This window comes from Petromyzon marinus, chromosome 7 (assembly GCF_048934315.1).
Source record: "Petromyzon marinus isolate PM22_M1 ecotype Great Lakes invasive population chromosome 7, UKy_Petmar_22M1.pri1.0, whole genome shotgun sequence".
NCBI lineage: Eukaryota > Metazoa > Chordata > Hyperoartia > Petromyzontiformes > Petromyzontidae > Petromyzon > Petromyzon marinus.
In genome coordinates, this window is record NC_133673.1 from 11,865,850 (window position 1) to 11,885,575 (window position 19,726).

Below are 19,726 nucleotides of genomic sequence, written 5' to 3' on the forward strand. Positions count from 1 at the left end.
TACGATGTGACCCCAGCAGTGACCTCTAAGAGTGGAATTTTCCACTGGGCAAAAAAAAGCCCCGACTACATTTTCAAGTCGACCGGTCCACTACCCATGTTATTATATCAGAGACGGGGCATTGCGTAAGTAAAAAAAACACAACGAGCGGCATTAATTTCACCTTCCCTTTTTGTACGTATCAATGCTGCTCTGCAACTGTGAAATGTGCTTACATGAAGAAAAATTACAATGATTTTCGTCGCCATCATCATTTTCATATTACGGCATTTGTTGTCATCTTTGTTCTCTGCACCAACATTCGCGTTAGGGTTGCTTAATAATACCACATAGTCACAGTTTATTTCACACTGGACAACTCACTGCCAAAGGTAGACAGAAGCCACTACACGCTGCTGTATAAAACGAGTGAAATTTTAATAAACAATGCAAAAGAGTTGCATTTAATTTCCCCTCCTCAAATGTCACTCGGATGATATTTTGTCTGCGAGCATTTATTTTGCCTTAAACGAAGAGTCAAGTTTATGTTAGGCTTTACTTTGTATTGGCATTATCAATATCAATGTAATGCAATCACTCATTTTTTGTATTATCATGCATGCTCTTGCGTTTCCAAGTGAGAGAATAAACGAAAGTCTTTATTGCATATGCACGTGCAGAGGTCTAACTCAACTTATCAGAATTCTAGCGCTGTACATGCCCGAGATATATTTACAATTCTACCTTCAGGATCATAATGCCCATTGTTATATAAAGTGCTCACACAGTGATGCTAATAATGCTCATCCCAGATATTTAAAAATTTAAAACAATTTGTCTCGGTTTTTTACATCAATTGATAGTTCTGTAAAGCACATATTATCATCATCACTTTAAAATAAATGAATTTTTCCTGTAGTGCACCGTGGACAGAAAACATTGCAAAGGTGTGACGTATATTTTCAGGATGCGTTGAAAAGTCAAACCATTATTAACTTTTTAATGCATGGCGTTATATTCCGAAATATAAAAATAGCTTAATGTCAATAATTTAAATATCGGTTTGCATTAATAATCATTATTTGTACTCCAAATTACGGCATACTTTTTGTTATATGTTTTATATACCTCAAGCTGTTTGTGTCTGCTCATGTGTGGCTGGAGCAGTAGTGTAGTGGTTAGCGCACTGCGCTCCGAACCCGGCAAACTGGGCTCGATTCTCGCTCACGAATATCTCAACCGATCCTGGGTTTCCCCCCTCCCCCCCTAGGATTACACAGCCTTAAGTGAGTACCTGGTACAGCGTAAAAATTAGTACTGGGAGAACAAAAGCGGACAGGCAAAGAGCAGGCCAAACCGCCTTCTCGTGCGCTGTGCCGGCCCTAATATGTGCTCGCTAACAGAACTAGCCTCGACAGCCTGCATCACTATCGGGGGTGGTGGTGGTGGTGGGGGGGGGACTATCTTTGTTTTTATGCCCACCACGTGCGGTTTGCCCCAAAAGATTACACGCGTGCAAATTAACCTCCCAAACTGGGCCAGCATTTCACCGGGGGCAGCCTTGCGGGGCAGAAGCCGCATGCACCTGTCACATGCCTGCACTTGAAATGTCGCACAGCTCCATTGGCTGCTGCATCTCTATAGACGCGGCAGCAGAGTGGGGGCGGGCATGGGGGGGGGGGGGGGCGGGCATGGGGGGGGGGGGGGCAGCTGGAATATCGAACGCACCGTGCGGCCGAATGACGGCCGAGGTCTGTGTCCTTGGCCCTTAACCCCCTACTCTTAAAAGAAGAGGTCACGAAAGCGATGAGCAGTACAAAAACATGAGCTGCGCTGTAACGTTTGGTGCAAACGCGGTGCGTAAATTGTAACTACACGCGCACTGTGCAGCCACACGCGCATGCATGCCTATGTAAATATTGAGCAAAGTGAAGTTATCTAAATGCGATGCAACTAAATTAACATGCATGTTGCATTTACATTAGCAGTCGGAAGACATTTAAAAAAATGAAAAGCTGAGGAAATACATTCAAAAGCATATGCTAACTTAAATAAATAGCAAATTGTTCGAACATTAAGGGTTGTTCTAGTTACTGCTAAACACCACATCTCTGAATCATCTCTTGCTGTGCGAGATCATTACGATGTAGTGGACCTTATTTGGCCCATAAACACACGCTATATTTTAACGTTACAACATTACAGCGTTGCTTGCATCAACCAAATAAATGTGTTTTGCCCGAGTGTGGATTCCCCCCCCGACCCCCTCAGATATAAATGCTGATGTTATAACAAAAAAATATCAATTTCATGGTCCTCAAGTTCAGATTGCGTCTGCATCCTTGAAACACGGCCTTTGTGGCAATATAGTTACCAAATTAACCCTCGTAATGATTACGGCATGTTTAAGCGCCGCTCGCGCCCCAACCCCCCCCGCCCCCCCCCAACAACCACTGCTGGTCACACCCCCCCAGCGTCCCCGCCCCCCCAACCCAAGTAGATGGACCCCGAGGAACCTCTCAGAGGCAATGGCAAATTTGACATGACCACAAGACAGCATTTCTTGCCAGGGCTCTCATTTCGCTGGGGTTAGCATCTGAGGTCAGCCCCCGTCTGATGAAAGTTACAGATCACTGCCAATCGCGACTGATTTAATAACCTCCCGAGACGGCGATGCGGAGGCGCCCGGCGCCGGTGGCACGAAGGCAGCGGCGGGCGCTTGGGTGTTGCCGTGTACAGGAGGAGGGGGGGTGTGCAGCGGCACTAAGCCTGGGCACACGCTGGTTAGTTGGCGGGGGGGGGGGGGAGGTTCCGCAAAAACAAAACCAGCATAACCCACCTCTGGCGGTGCGCGTCATCCACTTGCCTTCGCGGGTCAGGAGTCAAACAGGGGTCATCCAGGGTTAAAAACCATCGGGCCATAAACCAATCAAAACGGCCTCCCACCAGGAGGCAGGGATGAGCGATAGGCATTTGTCTGGCCATCGTTCGGCAGAGCTTATCGAGTAATATTCACATGCGTTCGCTTGGCCCAAGGTTTGGACTTGTAAATGCGATAGGCATTTGTAAGGCCATCTTTCGGCAGAGCTCATCGAGTAATAATCGCATGCGCTCGCTCGGCCCAAGGTTTGGACTTGTAAATGGAAAAAAATCGAGCATCGCATTTGGTTTGCTGTTTGTGCTCGGATATCACAGCTTTACGTGCAATAACATGAAATGCCCGTGGATATTGTACGACACACTGAAGGCATTCGATAAAATTGTAGAAACGTGGATTAAAAAAAATGTATAAACTAAATTTATAATCAACCCTCGGGATGCCATTAGCAGTAACTTTTTACGATGAAAGTGCACACATTATTTAAGCATGTAATAATACCAACAGCAAAACGTATAATAGAAAATGTATATAGCTTCATAAATCACCATTACATTGTTCCAAACCAATGCTACATGACGCTACCAAGAGAAAACATGTCATCCACATAATCATTCCCAGATACGTTATAGTGCCCCATTTTATATTAAGTAGCATGCATCTATGTTGGGGAAGTGAGAGTGGTCACTCAATGGTTAGAACCCTGCACTATGAACGCCCGTGTCCTAAGTTGAATTCCTGGCAAGGGCGGAAACCGGTCCTGGGCCATCCATTTCAGCAACCAGTACGCATTCCCCCTTCACCTGTTCGGTCTGGAGCAGCCTTCATCTAGCAGTGAATTGACAAATGGCTGTACATTATTTCTAGACTGTGCATGTTGGGTGGCCATATGGCTTTGCACTGAATTCAAAAGAGCAGAGTTTTGAAGGCTTTATCCAGTGGTGTGGCAGAGTAAATAAACTACATTTGTGCAGGCGACTGGATGTGGTCAAAGAGCTATTTGAAATTTGCCAAAGGCCTATGATGATGGGACTTCCAAGTTGTTTATAAATATGACAAATGGCTCTGTGGTCATGGAAACTTCCAGAATATTCTTCACGATCGTGTTCGGGCCGTAACGATCCATACCTCCCCAGCAGATTTGATGAACTATCGTGATTCAATGTTTTTTTTTACACTCCCACGAATGGTAGCAATCCTCTAGTTGCTGCAAGGGTCAAGTGAACCGCATTACGTGAACATTAAAATCATCATATACATTCTTATGCATTCAAAGAAGCACGGAAAGGTGCACGTTAGGAATTAGAGAACATATGCAAATTGGATTGATGCCGATTATCATCATTGTGTGCTCAAGAATGTATTTTCATTGATGAACTGATGCATCATTAACGCCCCTCTGCAATGTATAGATGCTGATGAGGCTTCTATAATTGCGTTCACACAAAAAAAGATAAGCACGGTTTCAGAAATCAACTCACAATGCACCGCTTTTGACCAAATCAGTCGCAATGTGAGCAAAAATAAAAGATCTCAGAAGCTAAGCGGGTTCGAGCATGGACAGTGCTCGGATGGGAGGTCAGCACACGCCAAACGGTTGCTAAGGATTACTGTAGAACCGCATTGTCAGCAGAGGACCGTGCAGTAAAATACAATGTTTGTACTGTTACCATGTTCTAACGTGTCTCCTCCTCCGTGCCTTCACTTCACCACACTAACCAGCGTGGTGAAGCATAATCAAACAGCCCGCCGTGACCCCTTCACGACATGGAGAGGAGGCCCTCGTTGAGCAGCGGATTTAATCGCACTGCCACGTAGAGGCATGCACAAATAAAATGTACTCTGCGTTACTTCCGGGAACGCACAGCGACTGTGCACACACAGTGACTGCACCGCCCGGCACCTCCGATCAGCACGGTTGGCTGCTTACAGTGCGAAAGAAGTTCAACATGCATATTTATACGTGCCACCCCAATGTCACCATATCACCCCCCGCAAGCTTGCATATGTCGTGTGCCATTCCTGAATTTTACACGCGCAGCAATCTTCACCGAATTGTGCTATGCTTGCAAAAGCATTTGATTATAGAGATTAACAGCGAGGAGAGGAAGAAAAAAAATACCCACATCAACAAGAAGGCAATAGCCCCATTATCGTCCATCGCATGCAACATTAATTCAGAGTTTCTTGAGCAATCTCATACACACTGTCGTGGACTTGTGTTTTTGTGAGCGAGGAGGATGCAATGGGTTTTTATCTAATGCCATGTCATCCCGAGGGCTTAGGCTGACTTGCAATGTTGACAAACCACTGAATTATTCATATATGCACAATTTCAATGCTATTCAGATGGCGCGTGTCACTCTGTTTACAGTGTGTCTATAGAGTTCATGTGTTACTGGGGGGTTATCTCCTATAGTCAATATGCCACAGTCATTAATGTACGAAGACGTGTAATTACTACGATAAAATAAAACTCGCAGCGCTCTGTCGATTTACTGCCGCATGAAGGCCTCTGCACAACGCTGTTGGTCATGGAAGTTGTTTGACCATACTTCACCGCACGGGTGTCAGTGCATAGAAAGTGAAGGCGCGAGAGACGAGAACCGCACACAGTTTCAGATCTCACCTCGCCATTGATGTTAGCCATGGTTTCTTGGCACACTCCGCAAACCACTGTGCTACCATGCCACCCGATATTTACAACAGTGTACATTAGACGCATCTATTTATGCATCCCCCCCTCCCCCCCCCCATTGGAGCTCAAGTACTTACTTTTTTCAGAGCCACTACGACTTTAAGAACGATCATTTGCTGAAATGTAAGAAGTGACAGCAATAACGTTATCAGATTGGAATGGATTTGTGGTTATCAGCAAAGGTTCCTGCAATTAGCATGATTTACGGATGTAATTTTTACAGTGATTTTTTGTTACTTTCTGCAATAATTTCCGTGATGTTAAAAATGAAAAAAATACAAGATGCTGAGATTATATACTCATGCAAGACAGAAACTGAAATATCCTCACCAAAAAAACAACCCCACACAGTACCATTAATTGGTGCACTTTTTTTCTGGAGCCAGTGTTCCCTGGCTGATTGCTGATAGTGGCACTTCACAGCAAAAGGGTTGCAGCGTAATAATGTCTCATTGTGATTGTGATGCATCCTGCCTGCAAAGCGCCAAATAAAATACAACACTGCCTCAGAAGTGTTGACCAACAACACTACTCCCGCTCATATATTCCTGCGGTCATAGCAAACATTAAAATGTTTTCTGCCATCTCGTCCTTTGATTCGGGATCTCAACGCTTTATTGCCATGTTTCCGCACCTCCTATGAGCACGGTTGGCTATGTAGAGTGCAAATAAGTTCAAGATACAGTGAGGGAAAAAAGTATTTGATCCCCTGCTGATTGTGTACGTTTGCCTACTGACAAATAAATGATCAGTCTGTAATTTTAATGGTAGGTTTATTTAAACAGTGAGAGACAGAATAACAACAACAAAAAATCCAGAAAAACCCATGTCAAAAATGTTATACATTGATTTGCATTTTAATGAGGGAAATAAGTATTTGACCCCTCTGCAAAACATGACTTAGTACTTGGTGGCAAAACCCTTGTTGGCAATCACAGAGGTCAGACGTTTCTTGTAGTTGGCCACCAGGTTTGCACACATCTTAGGAGGGATTTTGTCTCACTCCTCTTTGCAGATCTTCTCCAAATCATTAAGGTTTCGAGGCTGACGTTTGGCAACTCGAACCTTCAGCTCCCTCCACAGATTTTCTATGGGATTAAGGTCTGGAGACTGGCTAGGCCACTCCAGGACCTTAATGTGCTTCTTCTTGAGCCACTCCTTTGTCGCCTTGGCCGTGTTTTGGGTCATTGTAATGCTGGAATACCCATCCACGACCCATTTTCAATGCCCTGGCTGAGGGAAGGAGGTTCTCACCCAAGATTTGACGGTACATGGCCCCGTCCATCGTCCCTTTGATGCGGTGAAGTTGTCCTGTCCCCTTAGCAGAAAAACACCCCCAAAGCATAATGTTTCCACCTCCATGTTTGACGGTGGGGATGGTGTTCTTGGGGTCATAGGCAGCATTCCTCCTCCTCCAAACACGGCGAGTTGAGTTGATGCCAAAGAGCTCCATTTTGGTCTCATCTGACCACAACACTTTCACCCAGTTGTCCTCTGAATCATTCAGATGTTCATTGGCAAACTTCAGACGGGCATGAATATGTGCTTTCTTGAGGAGGGGGACCTTGCGGGCGCTGCAGGATTTCAGTCCTTCACGGCGTAGTGTGTTACCAATTGTTTTCTTGGTGACTATGGTCCCAGCTGCCTTGAGATCATTGACAAGATCCTCCCGTGTAGTTCTGGGCTGATTCCTCACCGTTCTCATGATCATTGCAACTCCACGAGGATCAGCAACGGCGGTGATTGGCTGTGGCTGTTGTCAAGGGCGAGAAGGCGTCGAGATGTCTGGAGAAAGGCAGGTGTTTGAGGACGCGAAGCGTGCGGAGGCACGCGGGCCAATTAATTAGCGATAATGAGAATGGGGATAAATTGGGGGAGACAGAGAGCGGGGAGTTGGAGTTGGGAGCTGGACGAGGAAGACACTGTGTGCGGAGGAGCTGAGGAGAATAGCCAGCAGTGGAGAGAGCGTAGCGATAGCGGAGCTGAAGACGCTTTGTGCGGAGTGTGCGAAGTCGCTGTGTGGGAAGACGCTGTGTGCGGAGTTGCTGAACGGGGAGTCGCTGAGTGCGAAGCAAGTGAAGCGATAGTGGGGAGACAAAGGTGGTGAGCGAGACGAGCGGAGCACGGCGAGCGAGCCGTGGTGACCAGGACACTGTGGGGTGTGGAGGACATTTTGAATGTTGTAAATAAAGCGGTGTTCGAAGAAAGACAGAAGTTGTCTGCGTAAAGTCGAACACTACACCTGTATAAATGACAGCTGGGAGCCGGAAATCTTTCTGATTGAGAGGGGGGTCAAATTCTTATTTCCCTCATTAAAATGCAAATCATTTTATAACATTTTTGACATGCGTTTTTCTGGATTTTGTTGTTGTTATTCTGTCTCTCACTGTTCAAATAAACCTGCCATTAAAATGATAGACTGCTCATTTCTTTGTCAGTGGGCAAACGTAAAAATCAGCAGGGGATTAAATACTTTTTTCCCTCACTGTACATATGTTCCCCCAGTCACGAGCAAGCAGTCGCAGTGGGTCGGAAAGAGCCCTGCGCTTATCCAGCATCAGTAGCATGGCTCTGCTCACTGTCCTCACACTTCGTAAGCTGCGTAGCTTATGTAGACTTCGCACATGATCCGTCCACTGCTTGATGAAGGCCTTCTCAAGCCGTCACACCATCTCTCAGAGTCCTGCGATTTGAAAATCCATCTATAGTTCCGTCTACAAGGTTGACGTCCTCTTGCGTGTGTTCCCTCTTCCTGGTACACTCTATCGCGAAGTCTAGACCACGCAGGCCCTCACCGCTTCCAGCGATGTGTCCTTCTCAAGCCCACTTTGACGAACAGTGAATGCGAACTCGCCAACTTTCATTTGTTTTCTAATCCACGTGTTCCTCTTTCCGGCTCTCAATGTAATTTCAAAGTACTAAGGGAAATAGGATTAAATCATGACCACTTTGAAGTCTCGTCATCATTCACGCGGTGGAGTTTTGTGGAAAACTGGACTCTAAACTGAACTACATACCAACCCAATGCAATGTGTAACCTATATATTTTCACGCAGCCAGAACCATCGATACATCCTTCCTGCCGTTTGGCTGTTATCTTCGACTCTCCGAGTTGCATTGCCCTGTTGGGTGCCTCTGCATTAACGGGCTGGGGTCTCACTAACATGGCCACCTCTGCTCCCTTAGCCTCGATGTATCGATGGTTCTGGCTGTGTGATGGGCTGTGTGTCTCATTGGCGCGACCACCGTTACGGTGGTTCTCTTGCGTGGACGCGCTTGCCTCTCACAGCGCAGTTGGCAGGGCCGCATCAGCTTGTGTCACACATAGACATGACATTAACTTGCTTATCTCCCTAATCTCTCTGCCTAATCTCTCCCATCAACATAGTGCTAATCTCCCATTAACACTGCTGTTGTGCGCATATACGGGGACGATACTCTTATGCGGCGACGGAAGCTCATTTCACGTTGATCTCTCTCCCTAATCTCTCCCTCATCTCGCCCATTAACACAACTGGCGTGCTTGCGTGGGGGGATGGAATTCCTTTCCAGCTCAGACCCTGCCTGCTTGCCCTTCGCCAACAAAAATAACCTCTTGTTGCAACAGCTCTCTCGCTGTGTTCTTCCTGGTTCAGCAGGTCCACTGCTGGATAATTTTTTTCTGCCTGAGGACGACCGCTTGTGTTGCGATTGAAACGTCGTGATATATTAATGTATTTATTTTATTTTTCTACCTACGTGACGTTACCGAAAGATTTAAAGAGTGTGTGTGTAGAACTTCTTTCGCACCGTTGGTAGCCAGCCATACCTCTGCGCACCCAGTGGGTATAACTGGGTGCATCACAGTTGGTTGGTCGACACGTCGCATGCGGTGGGGGGTAAAGTGCCGGTACTCCCACCTCCCAGACATCTGGCCGGTTTGGACGAGTAGGCCAAAACACCGTCCAGAAGGGGTCTCTCGATAGAGTTCCCTCAAGTGGCGTGATGTTAACTACCTCGCCTGGTAGACGGTAGGTCGCGGGTTCGATCCACACCCCCCGATGCTTGTATGTTTGGAGTTTGCATGTTCTCCCCGTGGTCGTGTGGATATTTCTCCGGGTCCTCCGGTTTGTAACTCCATATTTAGAATCAACAGTCGTTCAGAGTGATTGGCTGCTGCTATTAAATTCCACGCGCTAAGCCACTTCGTTGAGCTGTCATTTGTGGCCAGGTTGCTTCTGAAAAAATAGCTACTATATAGCTCAGTGGGCCTTACCTGGTAAAATATATATTTTAAAATGTTTTAATAGTTTAAGTGGAGGTCCTTTCACCAGCAGTTGCGGTGAGCAAAAGATTGTGGGGCTGTACATTTTTTACTTTTACAAAACCTATGACTAAATCGCATGAAACGCTTGATACGATATGGATGGGCGACAAACCCAGTATAAGAAACTGGTGCAGTAGGCATTGTGAGCAGTAGAGGGCAGTGCAGCAAAATCCACCGTTCTTTACCCCCATCCCCCACTTGCACCTACCGGTCCTCATCAGCGTGGTGAAGTATGGTCAAATAACTCTCAGTGCCTACGTGGCATGAGGGGGCAGGGAGAAGGGGAATCCTCATCCAGCAGTGGATTAACAAATGGGCTGTACACGTGCCAAGTTTAAAAATCGGTGTGCAAATAAATACATTGGCAGTATTTATTTAATACTAGTGTACTTGGCCAGTCAAATGACGGGTATTTTCACGTCGTAAACGATCCAGTGTTTCTTGACGATGTCGATTACACCATCCCTGCGGTCTTTGTTTAATCGACGTCTTATTTCGTCTCCGGCCTTCTGGATTCATCCGAATGAAATCTAAATTACGACACGTGATGTACTGAATGAAATTTATTCTGAGAGTAATTGATTACAAAGCTGTAAATTAAAAATTACCATTTTAAATCACCTTTATCGTAGCGTTATAAGAGCTGTTTGAGTTACCTTTCTACGAGGGAGAAAGTAAACGAAATGTTTCAATCAAAAAATTATTTTCCATACTTAAAATTTTCCTCACCTGTGAGACGTGAATAAACATTTAGAAACACTTTGTTCTCCACTTATGTTTGTTGCAAATGTGCATTTTTTGTAGGAATTATTTAATTTGCATAGTATCGACTTCCTGGATTCTGTGTTGATGTGAATACAAAAAAAATAAACTATTTATAAACAGGAAGGGCAGGTCGGTGTTCACGAAGTTTCACAAATTTTCGCAAAAAATGTGAGCAGAAGGTCGCTTTTACCAAAACGAATTTGCGCTCGGTTACAATAACTTATAATAACAATAATAACTTACTGGATTCTGAATTGATGTGAATTTTGAAAAAAAGTGATCGGTAGAGGAGAGGTTGGTGTTTACTAATTTTCACAATGTTCACTATAGGTAAGCAAAGCTCAAATTGCAGCTGCACTTAGTTCAAATTAAAAGCGCATTCTGCTTCTTTATTTCAATGGATATTTGATGTCCAAATTTTTAAAATAAACTATTGTCACACACAAGATAACTGAATAGATTCTTTATTAATATGCTGTAACGGCGTGCAAAACTAAAATATAAAAATACTAAAACAGGGGCGCACTTGGCGTTTATGAAAAACGGCGCTGGTATATATTTTTAGAAAACTTATTATCATTGTAACAAACTAATAATTAGTACCAATTTTAATGAGCCATTCATGAAAAAAAAATAGATTAAAAATTGCATTAAAATCCACGTAGCCTACTCAGCGCCACACAGCGTTAGGCACAGATCACCAAAACTATATCTACAATTTAATTCCACCCATTTTAACAATTTCCCCTCGACCGACAGCACTGTTTGTGTTGTTGCACAATTATTAACCTTGGGAGGAAGGTTTTTGTTTCAAGCGAAGCCGACTTCTTTTCCGACACATCACAGCCGTACAGGTAAGCTCACCTTGTCGCCTAACGGAACTACTTCAAACTAATTACACTCATCACCCTTTTTTCTTCATTATCGCTGGGCAACTGTGAGATATCACAGGTGTGGGTAAATTAGCCGTACAGTGTTTTGTTTGTCTGGAGGGGTGGGGGGGAAGGAGTTCCTCCTTTCCAGTTATGGCCTCAAACAGCACCTGGGAAACTGCAAGAGCATCTATCAAACAACACAAAAGCATCTGGTCTTATCTGAAATGCAGGCCTCATCAATGTTTTGTTTTCCTAAAGCAGATTCAAGCCATACTCGGTTTAAAAGAAGAAAAAAAAAACACAACCACTGAAAATGAGAGCATATATTATCGTTTAATTGCACGAGCTTCTAAAGCACCAGTTAGGGTAATACTCCAATGCATGATTATTGAGGTGCACGGTGGTGCCATTTGCCAACGGTAGCTTACGATTGGTTAAAATGGGATTTGATAACGCACACAAATACCACGCATAATTCTGCATCAAGTAGCTTAAGTGCACTTTAAGTTGACAACTGAGCATTCGGTGGTGCCACAATAAAGACTTAACGGCTGTTGAAAGCCTAAACGCCATTCCTGCACGAATGTGTTTCTCGTCTTCAACTATTTGCATCACAAATGAATTTCATAGGTCAATTGTTTGTTGTCTGCTGGTGTGAATGATAGAAAGACAATGGTCAAGTACAACAAGCTCGCTGAACGATCAGAGATCTTATCATGAGGGACCAACTGGACAATGTTAGTCTTCACAGGCAGTGACAGGACATGCCTATAATCCAGTGCTGTCAAGGCAATGGATGGCGCGTCACGCAAATGTTGCGGCGCATCTTCCTTCTCATGCATACTGACGTGTCGTACAGCGGCTTGCCAGGAGAAGGCAGCACAGCAGGATTCTTTCCAACCTGCGACATCAGTATGTAATCGAGTGTTGCCCCCTCACATGCGTGGGCCTCCTACGGGTGCACCGGATTTCCTCCCCCACGTAAACACTCATCAATTGACCGATGACACCCGACTATGTAGAGGACCACAGAACTTGGGGGGGGGGGGGGGGGACGGACGTTGACACTGGGTTACCATGTGGTTACTTTTCCTGCCAGTCTGTGGTTCCTCGTGCATCTGCGTCATTCTCTCTCTGTTCAGGATTGAGTGAATATGGTGTGAATACCATTTCGAATGTATTATTAGTTACATATATAGTTGTATAAATCGGCTGGTTGTTGAAGGCAGAATGGGATGCAAATTATTACATAAAGATGCAGGAAAGGGCAGGTTGGAGTGTTTATAAAAAAACTTTATTTGAGCATAAAAAGCAATGCATCGATGATGTGCTTAAATATGAACTTTTTAAATCGGTGAATCTTATCTGCTAAGACGTGAGTCAGAAACGCAATCACTGACAATGAAGACTGCACAAAAGGAAGAGGAATGTGTGCATATAAGAATAGTAAGTGGGGTTTGGCAGGACATGTAGTTAAAGTAGGGATTACGGTCAGAGGTTGGGAACCAGTCCAAGGAGACCGCAACCCTGGAGATGATGAAACCAGCTCGTGCGCAGGTACTGAATGAAATGTTGCTTCGCAGGATCATGAGAAATACGTACAGCTTTGGGGGGGGAGGGGGGTGCCTTCATCCAGCAATCGTAGATCATGGCTGATGATGTTGATGTGAAGGACACTCATCATGTTGCCCAAAGCATGGCAACGTTATTTAAGGACGAATGGTAACGTAGGAAGCATGAGAAGTGAGCCGCAAGGTTGTGGAGAAACAATACGAGTTTGCTTTGTTGAGGAACATAGCCTCGTGAAAGACATTTTCGCATGCACCCGCTAGAATCACCCCCCCCCCCCCCCCCCCGGACATTGTTTTGCTTCCTATGGCGCTTGTGGTTACTGAACTTAATTCCCTTTGCAAGATGCCAACTGTCCCCCTGGAGAAATGTTCCCTTCAGCTCACTATCGCAGAACACCACTCAAAGCCCTGGGCTCTGATTTGCGAAAAAACCCAATTAGCTCATGCGAGTAAAATGTAACCCATCGCCCGCGTACTAAATATGGTCATCACTCTAAACGCACGGAGCCGAAAAATCATTCCAAATAAATCCACCAGGAAAATGCAATCGGAGGGAAACCCATTAACCCTGCTAACTTGCAAAGGAGCTGTTGCTAACACCCCTTTAATTAAGATGAATGAGTGGTCACCGTTAAAGTGATGGGCCATCGGAAAGCATCACGATTGGCTTTAAACAAAAATTGATTTACTGGAGGTAAGAAGAAGAATACAATTACGTGTATCTTTCTGTTTTACAATTGGGTGAGTAGTGCTTAGAAATGTTCCAAATGCAAGCCCAGTTTGAGATTGTACACTGCTCCTAACAAAATGCAGGACCCAGTTAACGTGTTTACTTTTACGACAAAGTACGAGTGACTATCCGTGCACCAATTCAGACTATTATCGGTTATTATATCTTGATTTGAAGCTTTCGTGACTGCAGGAATCCATACTCTTTGGTTCTTTCGGTAAAGTCACGTAGGTATAAAATAAAATCAATCACGACGTTTCGGGCGCAACACAAGCGTCCATCATCAGGTGGGATAGCATGGTCTGCTGCTGAGGCAGACTGTTTTCAAAGGTTTGAAATGGGTGTAGCTACGAACGGGTTCTGTTCCCGAGACCCGTTCGCAAGTCGAATTGTTCGTAAGTCGGCGCGCAATATTGCACTGTATTTAAATGTACATACGGTCAGCATTATAAAATGTGTTACGGTTCGACAAAAAAAAAGGAAAGCATTGTTAAAGTCATAAATAAGAAGAAATATTGTAAATTTGCATGTAAAACTGTAAATAGTTTCCGCGTTTCAGTTCGCAAATGCGAGCTCATGTCCCGCAAGTCAGATGGTTAGAAAATAAATACTTTACGGGAGCTCGTTCACAAGTGTGGATGTTCGTAAATCGGGCATTCGTAAGTCAGGGACTGCCTGTATATATATACACAGTATATATCTATACACATATTCAATAAAATTGTATTTGGTAAATATCAATAAGAAAAAAATCAGGTGTGGGTGGATTGGGGGGGGGGCTGTTGTCCTCATTGTCCCAGCCACCCACTGCCAGTGACTCTCGAGTGGGACTGTCAGGGGATCCGGGTGGGAAGGAGGGCGCGAATCGCGCAACAACCGCCGTTGAAGTCGCACGCGCGCAGCCGTTCCCGAGCAAAGTTTTGAAAGTACATTTTCATCACGGCCGCAGAAACCGCGAGTCTCAATTCTTGAATCGAACCGCACGACTCGTGCATCGTGGCAATCGGATCGGCTGGGGGGGGGGGGGCTAAAGAAGTGGCCGAGTTAAAATAGGCACAATGCTTTCTGAAAGAGGAATGTTTTTTAGGCTGCGCTTGAAGGGTCCCAACCAAAACCGGACTCCCTAACAGCCTTCGGCAGAGAGTTCCACAGTCCGGATGCTTTGAAAGCAAAGGTCTCTTTCATAGTGGACGCATAATAGCCCTGCACATTTAGGAAAATGTGTTTCATTAAGTGCCCTTAACAGTGAAAAGCACACTCGCAATTGCACTGCGTTTTGCCATACGAGGTCGTTTAAAGGTGCATTTTAGAGTGCTCGGACCGCCCCAGGACATTTAATAATCGGGTGTTGTAGTAATGAGTGTCCACAGCACATCTGAAGTGGTAGTTGGCTCATTAGGATTCATGTCGCACAGAACGGGCGACAGAAACATACAAAGGAAAAAGATGCAATTAACTGTAAATCCAGGCTGTAAACACGTCATGAGAGGGAGCATTAAAATTCATTTGGGCGTGCCTCCCAGTGTGCATTACAAATACCTGCTCGGGCGGGAAGTTCAAAATGAGATCTCAGCAGGACCAATTGGGATGATAATACGCAGCGGTGCACCAGCTTTATAATGACACCCCCAGCCTTCGCTTTTAACTTTCGCTGATTGTCTTAATATGCATGCCAGTTAATGGGCCTTATTACAGCATCTTCATTCCGCTCAATTTGAGCGGTGCGCTAGGTGCGTGTTCTGCACTTCCCATGGTCAACCGGGTACACGTCCGTTTGTTCATGCATACGTAAACGATATTTCAAGATCGTGCCCCAAGATCATCCAGGGACTCGGGCCAGGCTGCTCTTGTCATCTCACTCGACCTATTCTCCTCCACGCACTCCCTCAGATCCATTAACAACAGACTTTATATCCAAGCCGGCAGTCAACCTTCGCTCAGTGAAAGGTTGCTCGTTCATTGCTGCTGCCCCCCCCCCCCCCATCATAATCTGGCATTACTTTTACCAAGGCCATATATGCCACCAACTTACTTACCCAGTCCAGACTCGGGACCTTTTTTTCTCACTGCCTATGATGGACTCTTCCTCTCTCTATATTATATCAATATGCCCACTGTTTTTGTCCAATATGTGGTTGCATTTAGAATCTATGTAAATCCAAATTCTATTGTAGGTCTTCCACGTAAAAAAAAACATTAAAAAGGAATCCCCCGCACGCGGTGTGCATGCCAAAGTGGCAATTCCGGTCTTACAAAGATTCTGTACGCAGCCTTGTAGTGACTACCAGCTCAAACAAGCTGAGATTGTGGCTTTTTAAAATTCAGGCAGCAGAGGGACAAGGCAACTGTATACTGGTTTCATCTTTATTTCGACTCTTAGCTCTTTTGAACAGTGGCCTTAAGAGCTGTAGCCTGCATGTGCCCAGGAATGCCGATGTCATCTGGGCATGCCAAGCGTACTGGGATTGCTGTTATGTTTTTTTGCTGCTGAATGCACTTTTTTGTGTAGATATGAGATTATCCCATTTATAGGTAGCCCACCAACTACTATTGACCCTCCTTATTTCTATTGAGCTCAGCTTACACATAATTGAATGTTGTCAGCTGATCCCATTAGCTGTATTGTGACAAAGTGCATCAGGATATTGTTAAAATATTTAAGAATCGTATTGGGATTGGTGGGAGACAAGTAGAGGCTTTAAAATATAATGTTGTTTTCTCAATAAGTTTCCGCATGATTTTAGTGGGGAAAACGGATCAATGGATGGCTCTGTTTTTATACCACTTGATCCAAACAAGCTCAACATGCGGAGGAAAAAAACTTTGTGACGAGTTCAGTGCAGAAGCCGCATTTGCAAGCAACATTAGTATATTTGCCCTTTAATGTGCTGTTAAGTATTTCACGATCGCAGCACAATAAATTAGGGTGACATTCACAACGGCAAGACCAGCATGGCTACGCGCCTAATGGGAATTTTATGTCTCACCATAATCAGACGGTGACGCAAGCTCAGGCTGTAATACTGTACGTGTCTGCCACGCTTGCCTGTTGTCGAGCACAGCGATTCGGCTTTTAAATGAGTGGTTTATGTTCGCCAAGAGTTTGCTCGTGCGGGGAACCGCGACTTAAACCGAAGCATGAATGGACTCGCAGAACCAGCTTATACTACCGCCTGCTTTACTTACAATTAAAACCATAGTGGGCTAAAAGGGGTTTTGGGTGTGAACGAGGCATCGCATCCGAGCCATGCCTCCGAACTGAAGAATTGTCTTTAGGTTAAACCACGATTTCATTATTCTCAAATTTACGGATAACAAAAAAACAATGACACGCTTTATCTTTTAGACAATTCTACTGTCACCCCCTCCCCCCCCCAAAGGAAAATAGCTCCGGATAGTTTTAAATGTACAGGCGTAACAAAAGGCACCATCATCAAACTGAAGTACATCCACCCCCCCTCCCCGCATTCCAGGTCAAACGCCCTTCGCGCCACCTTTCTCAGATGCCCCCTCCCCCCATGCCTTCACTCCCACCCGAGCTCTTTCCGAAAATCTTGGCCACTTTCCAACTTGTGTGTAATTGCCCCCACCCCCCTCCGTCCCTGGCGCCCCCGCCCTCCCCCCCCCCCGCCACCACCACCACCACCACTTTTGGACCGCCGTAAGAGCCTCATGGCACACTCGAGGGTGAAGCAGAGCGTGGCGCATTCCTGTGCTGTGCCCAAAGTGCGCGCGCGCGCGCGAATAAAATCGCCCAGAATCCCCAGCACAAAAGCGAATCTATTGGACGCATTGGGGTGTTTTAGAGGAAAAGCCCCACATTTTTTAATGCAAACAGCAGGGGGGACGGAATAAGCCGGAATGGCGTTTGGCGATTTTCTCTCTCTCTCTCTCCGTCTGCGTTGAAGAAGGCGTTGAGAGGCAAAAGCTTAACTTTCTATAAAGATGTCATCGTGAATGCGGGGCTGTGGCACGCAACGGCGCACGGCTGTGGGCGATGACGCACGCCGGAACGACTGTGTGGCGTGGGCTCCGCGGGGCCTACCTTCATTAACACGGACTCGCTGAGCTTCTCGCGGTTCACTATTTTTATTGCCACTTTTCTTCCCGTCACACAGTGAACACCCAGCTTCACCAGTCCTGAGAGAGAAACACACGGGGGGGGGGAGGGGGGGTGTTGGGAGGGAGAAGGGGGGGAGGGAGAAGGGGACAGGCAGAAAATGAGACAAAATTAGAATTTCAAATTACATTGATTACAACGTTGCGGGGCAGAGGAACGAAGCACAAATTTTCGACATCTATTACTACTGTAATGAGCCAAGAATGAATGTTTGTGCGTAACGCGTGTGACGTCACTCCACATGCCGATTTTTACACTCACGCAGAAAGGAGGTCGAGCAGAAATATTTTTTTTTTCTGCAAAGTCGCTATAAGTTTGACGTTTCTTTATTGAAAGTGAATCTAATAAATCATTCTACGCAGCAACAAAGTGGATTTGGCGCCTTTATTTATTTCTTCAGCACTTGAGTTCAGTTTCAGTTCAGTTTCATTGATTTTGGTATGGCCCTGTGAGCCATTCGGCTCTTGAATCGGGTACAACCGCAACAAACAAAAAACAAAAACAAGTAACATCTTAAAGTGACTATGTGACTGCGCAAACAGAAAATCCAGGAAAAAACAGCAACATATTCCAGAAAAAGCACAGTACATCAATGCTGTGTGCAAAAATCCCAGTGGGATGCAAGTCACACAACAACAAGACAACTTAGATTAAAGCCATCAGTCTAACTCCATACTACAACAAACAAACATGACCAAACCAAAAAACGTTTTCGAAATCACCAAAATAAGGCCATAAAAGCAATGTAACAGTGATCATCGGAACTGTGACCGAAATTTCACAATAAACGACATAAACAACATGTACCACCAAACCCTGTAGCCATAGCTGGCTGCATGAGTCACTCCACAACAGCAGGAGCATCAGTAGGAGTATAAAAAAAAATTCAATGCACCTTTAAAGATCAGCACACTAAATCAAAACACAAGATCATACTTTGCAGTGGTCATTCTGAGCGAAACATTTGATTTTAGGCCACTGAATAGCAGTGGCAGCTAGGGGTGTACAACTCCTCTAGAGCAGTTTTGAGTGAAGGTCTCATAGGTAGTGATTCAAGTTGCAGTTTATTGGCAATAGCATTCCAGACACTGGAGGCATCAATAGCAAAGGCCCTTCATCCAGTATTTGTACGGCAATAAGGAATGTGAAGCTGGTAAATGAGTGAAGACCTTAGGTCACATTTGTTCTTCGAAACAGAGAGGAGATCCAGCAGGTAGTCTGCGGATTTTTTTGTAAGTACATCGTGAATAAATAAAATCTGGTGCACAAGCCGTCGAACATTAAGAGATGTTAAGTTTGACCCAATGTAGAGATCACAGTGGTGAGTCCTATATGGGCAGTTCAATGCAAATCTTAAGGCTGAGTGATAAATTGAGTCAAGCTTCTTCAGTACAGTACTTGGGGCTGATTTATATACGATGTCACAGTAATCAAGTAGAGGCAGTATGGTAGCTTTTATCAATTCCAAACGGAACATAGGCGGGAAGCAGTGCTTGTGTCGATACAGAAAACCTATTTTTACTTTTGTCTTTTTACCAATATAATAAATGTAATCTTCAAAATTCAGTTATGAATCCTGGATGACACCAAGATACTTATACATATTGACTTGTTCTATTTGATAATTATTTACGGAATGTAACTGAGGAAAAATAACTTCCTGCTTTAGTCCTGGTGAGAAGCACAGCACCTTGGTTTTGGAGGTATTCAGGACTAGTTTAAGAGCAACTAGCTGATGTTGTAGTTTGTTGAAATCGCCCTGGAGCTTAGCAATCACGTCATCCGGAGAGCGGCCAGCAGTAAT

The 19,726-nt window shown here is 44.9% G+C and overlaps 1 protein-coding gene across 4 annotated transcripts in view; it reads right to left on the reverse strand.

Annotated features, from left to right (window-relative positions):
• Positions 1 to 19,726, reverse strand: part of LOC116939983 (serine/threonine-protein kinase BRSK2-like) — a 183,615-nt gene that overhangs the window by 103,343 nt on the left and 60,546 nt on the right. For all 4 annotated transcript variants that reach the window (XM_032949130.2, XM_032949129.2, XM_076065389.1 and 1 more), the window contains exon 2: positions 17,848 to 17,942. In XM_032949130.2, the coding sequence (XP_032805021.1) occupies positions 17,848 to 17,942 (95 nt within the window). The remainder of the gene's footprint in view (positions 1 to 17,847; positions 17,943 to 19,726) is intronic.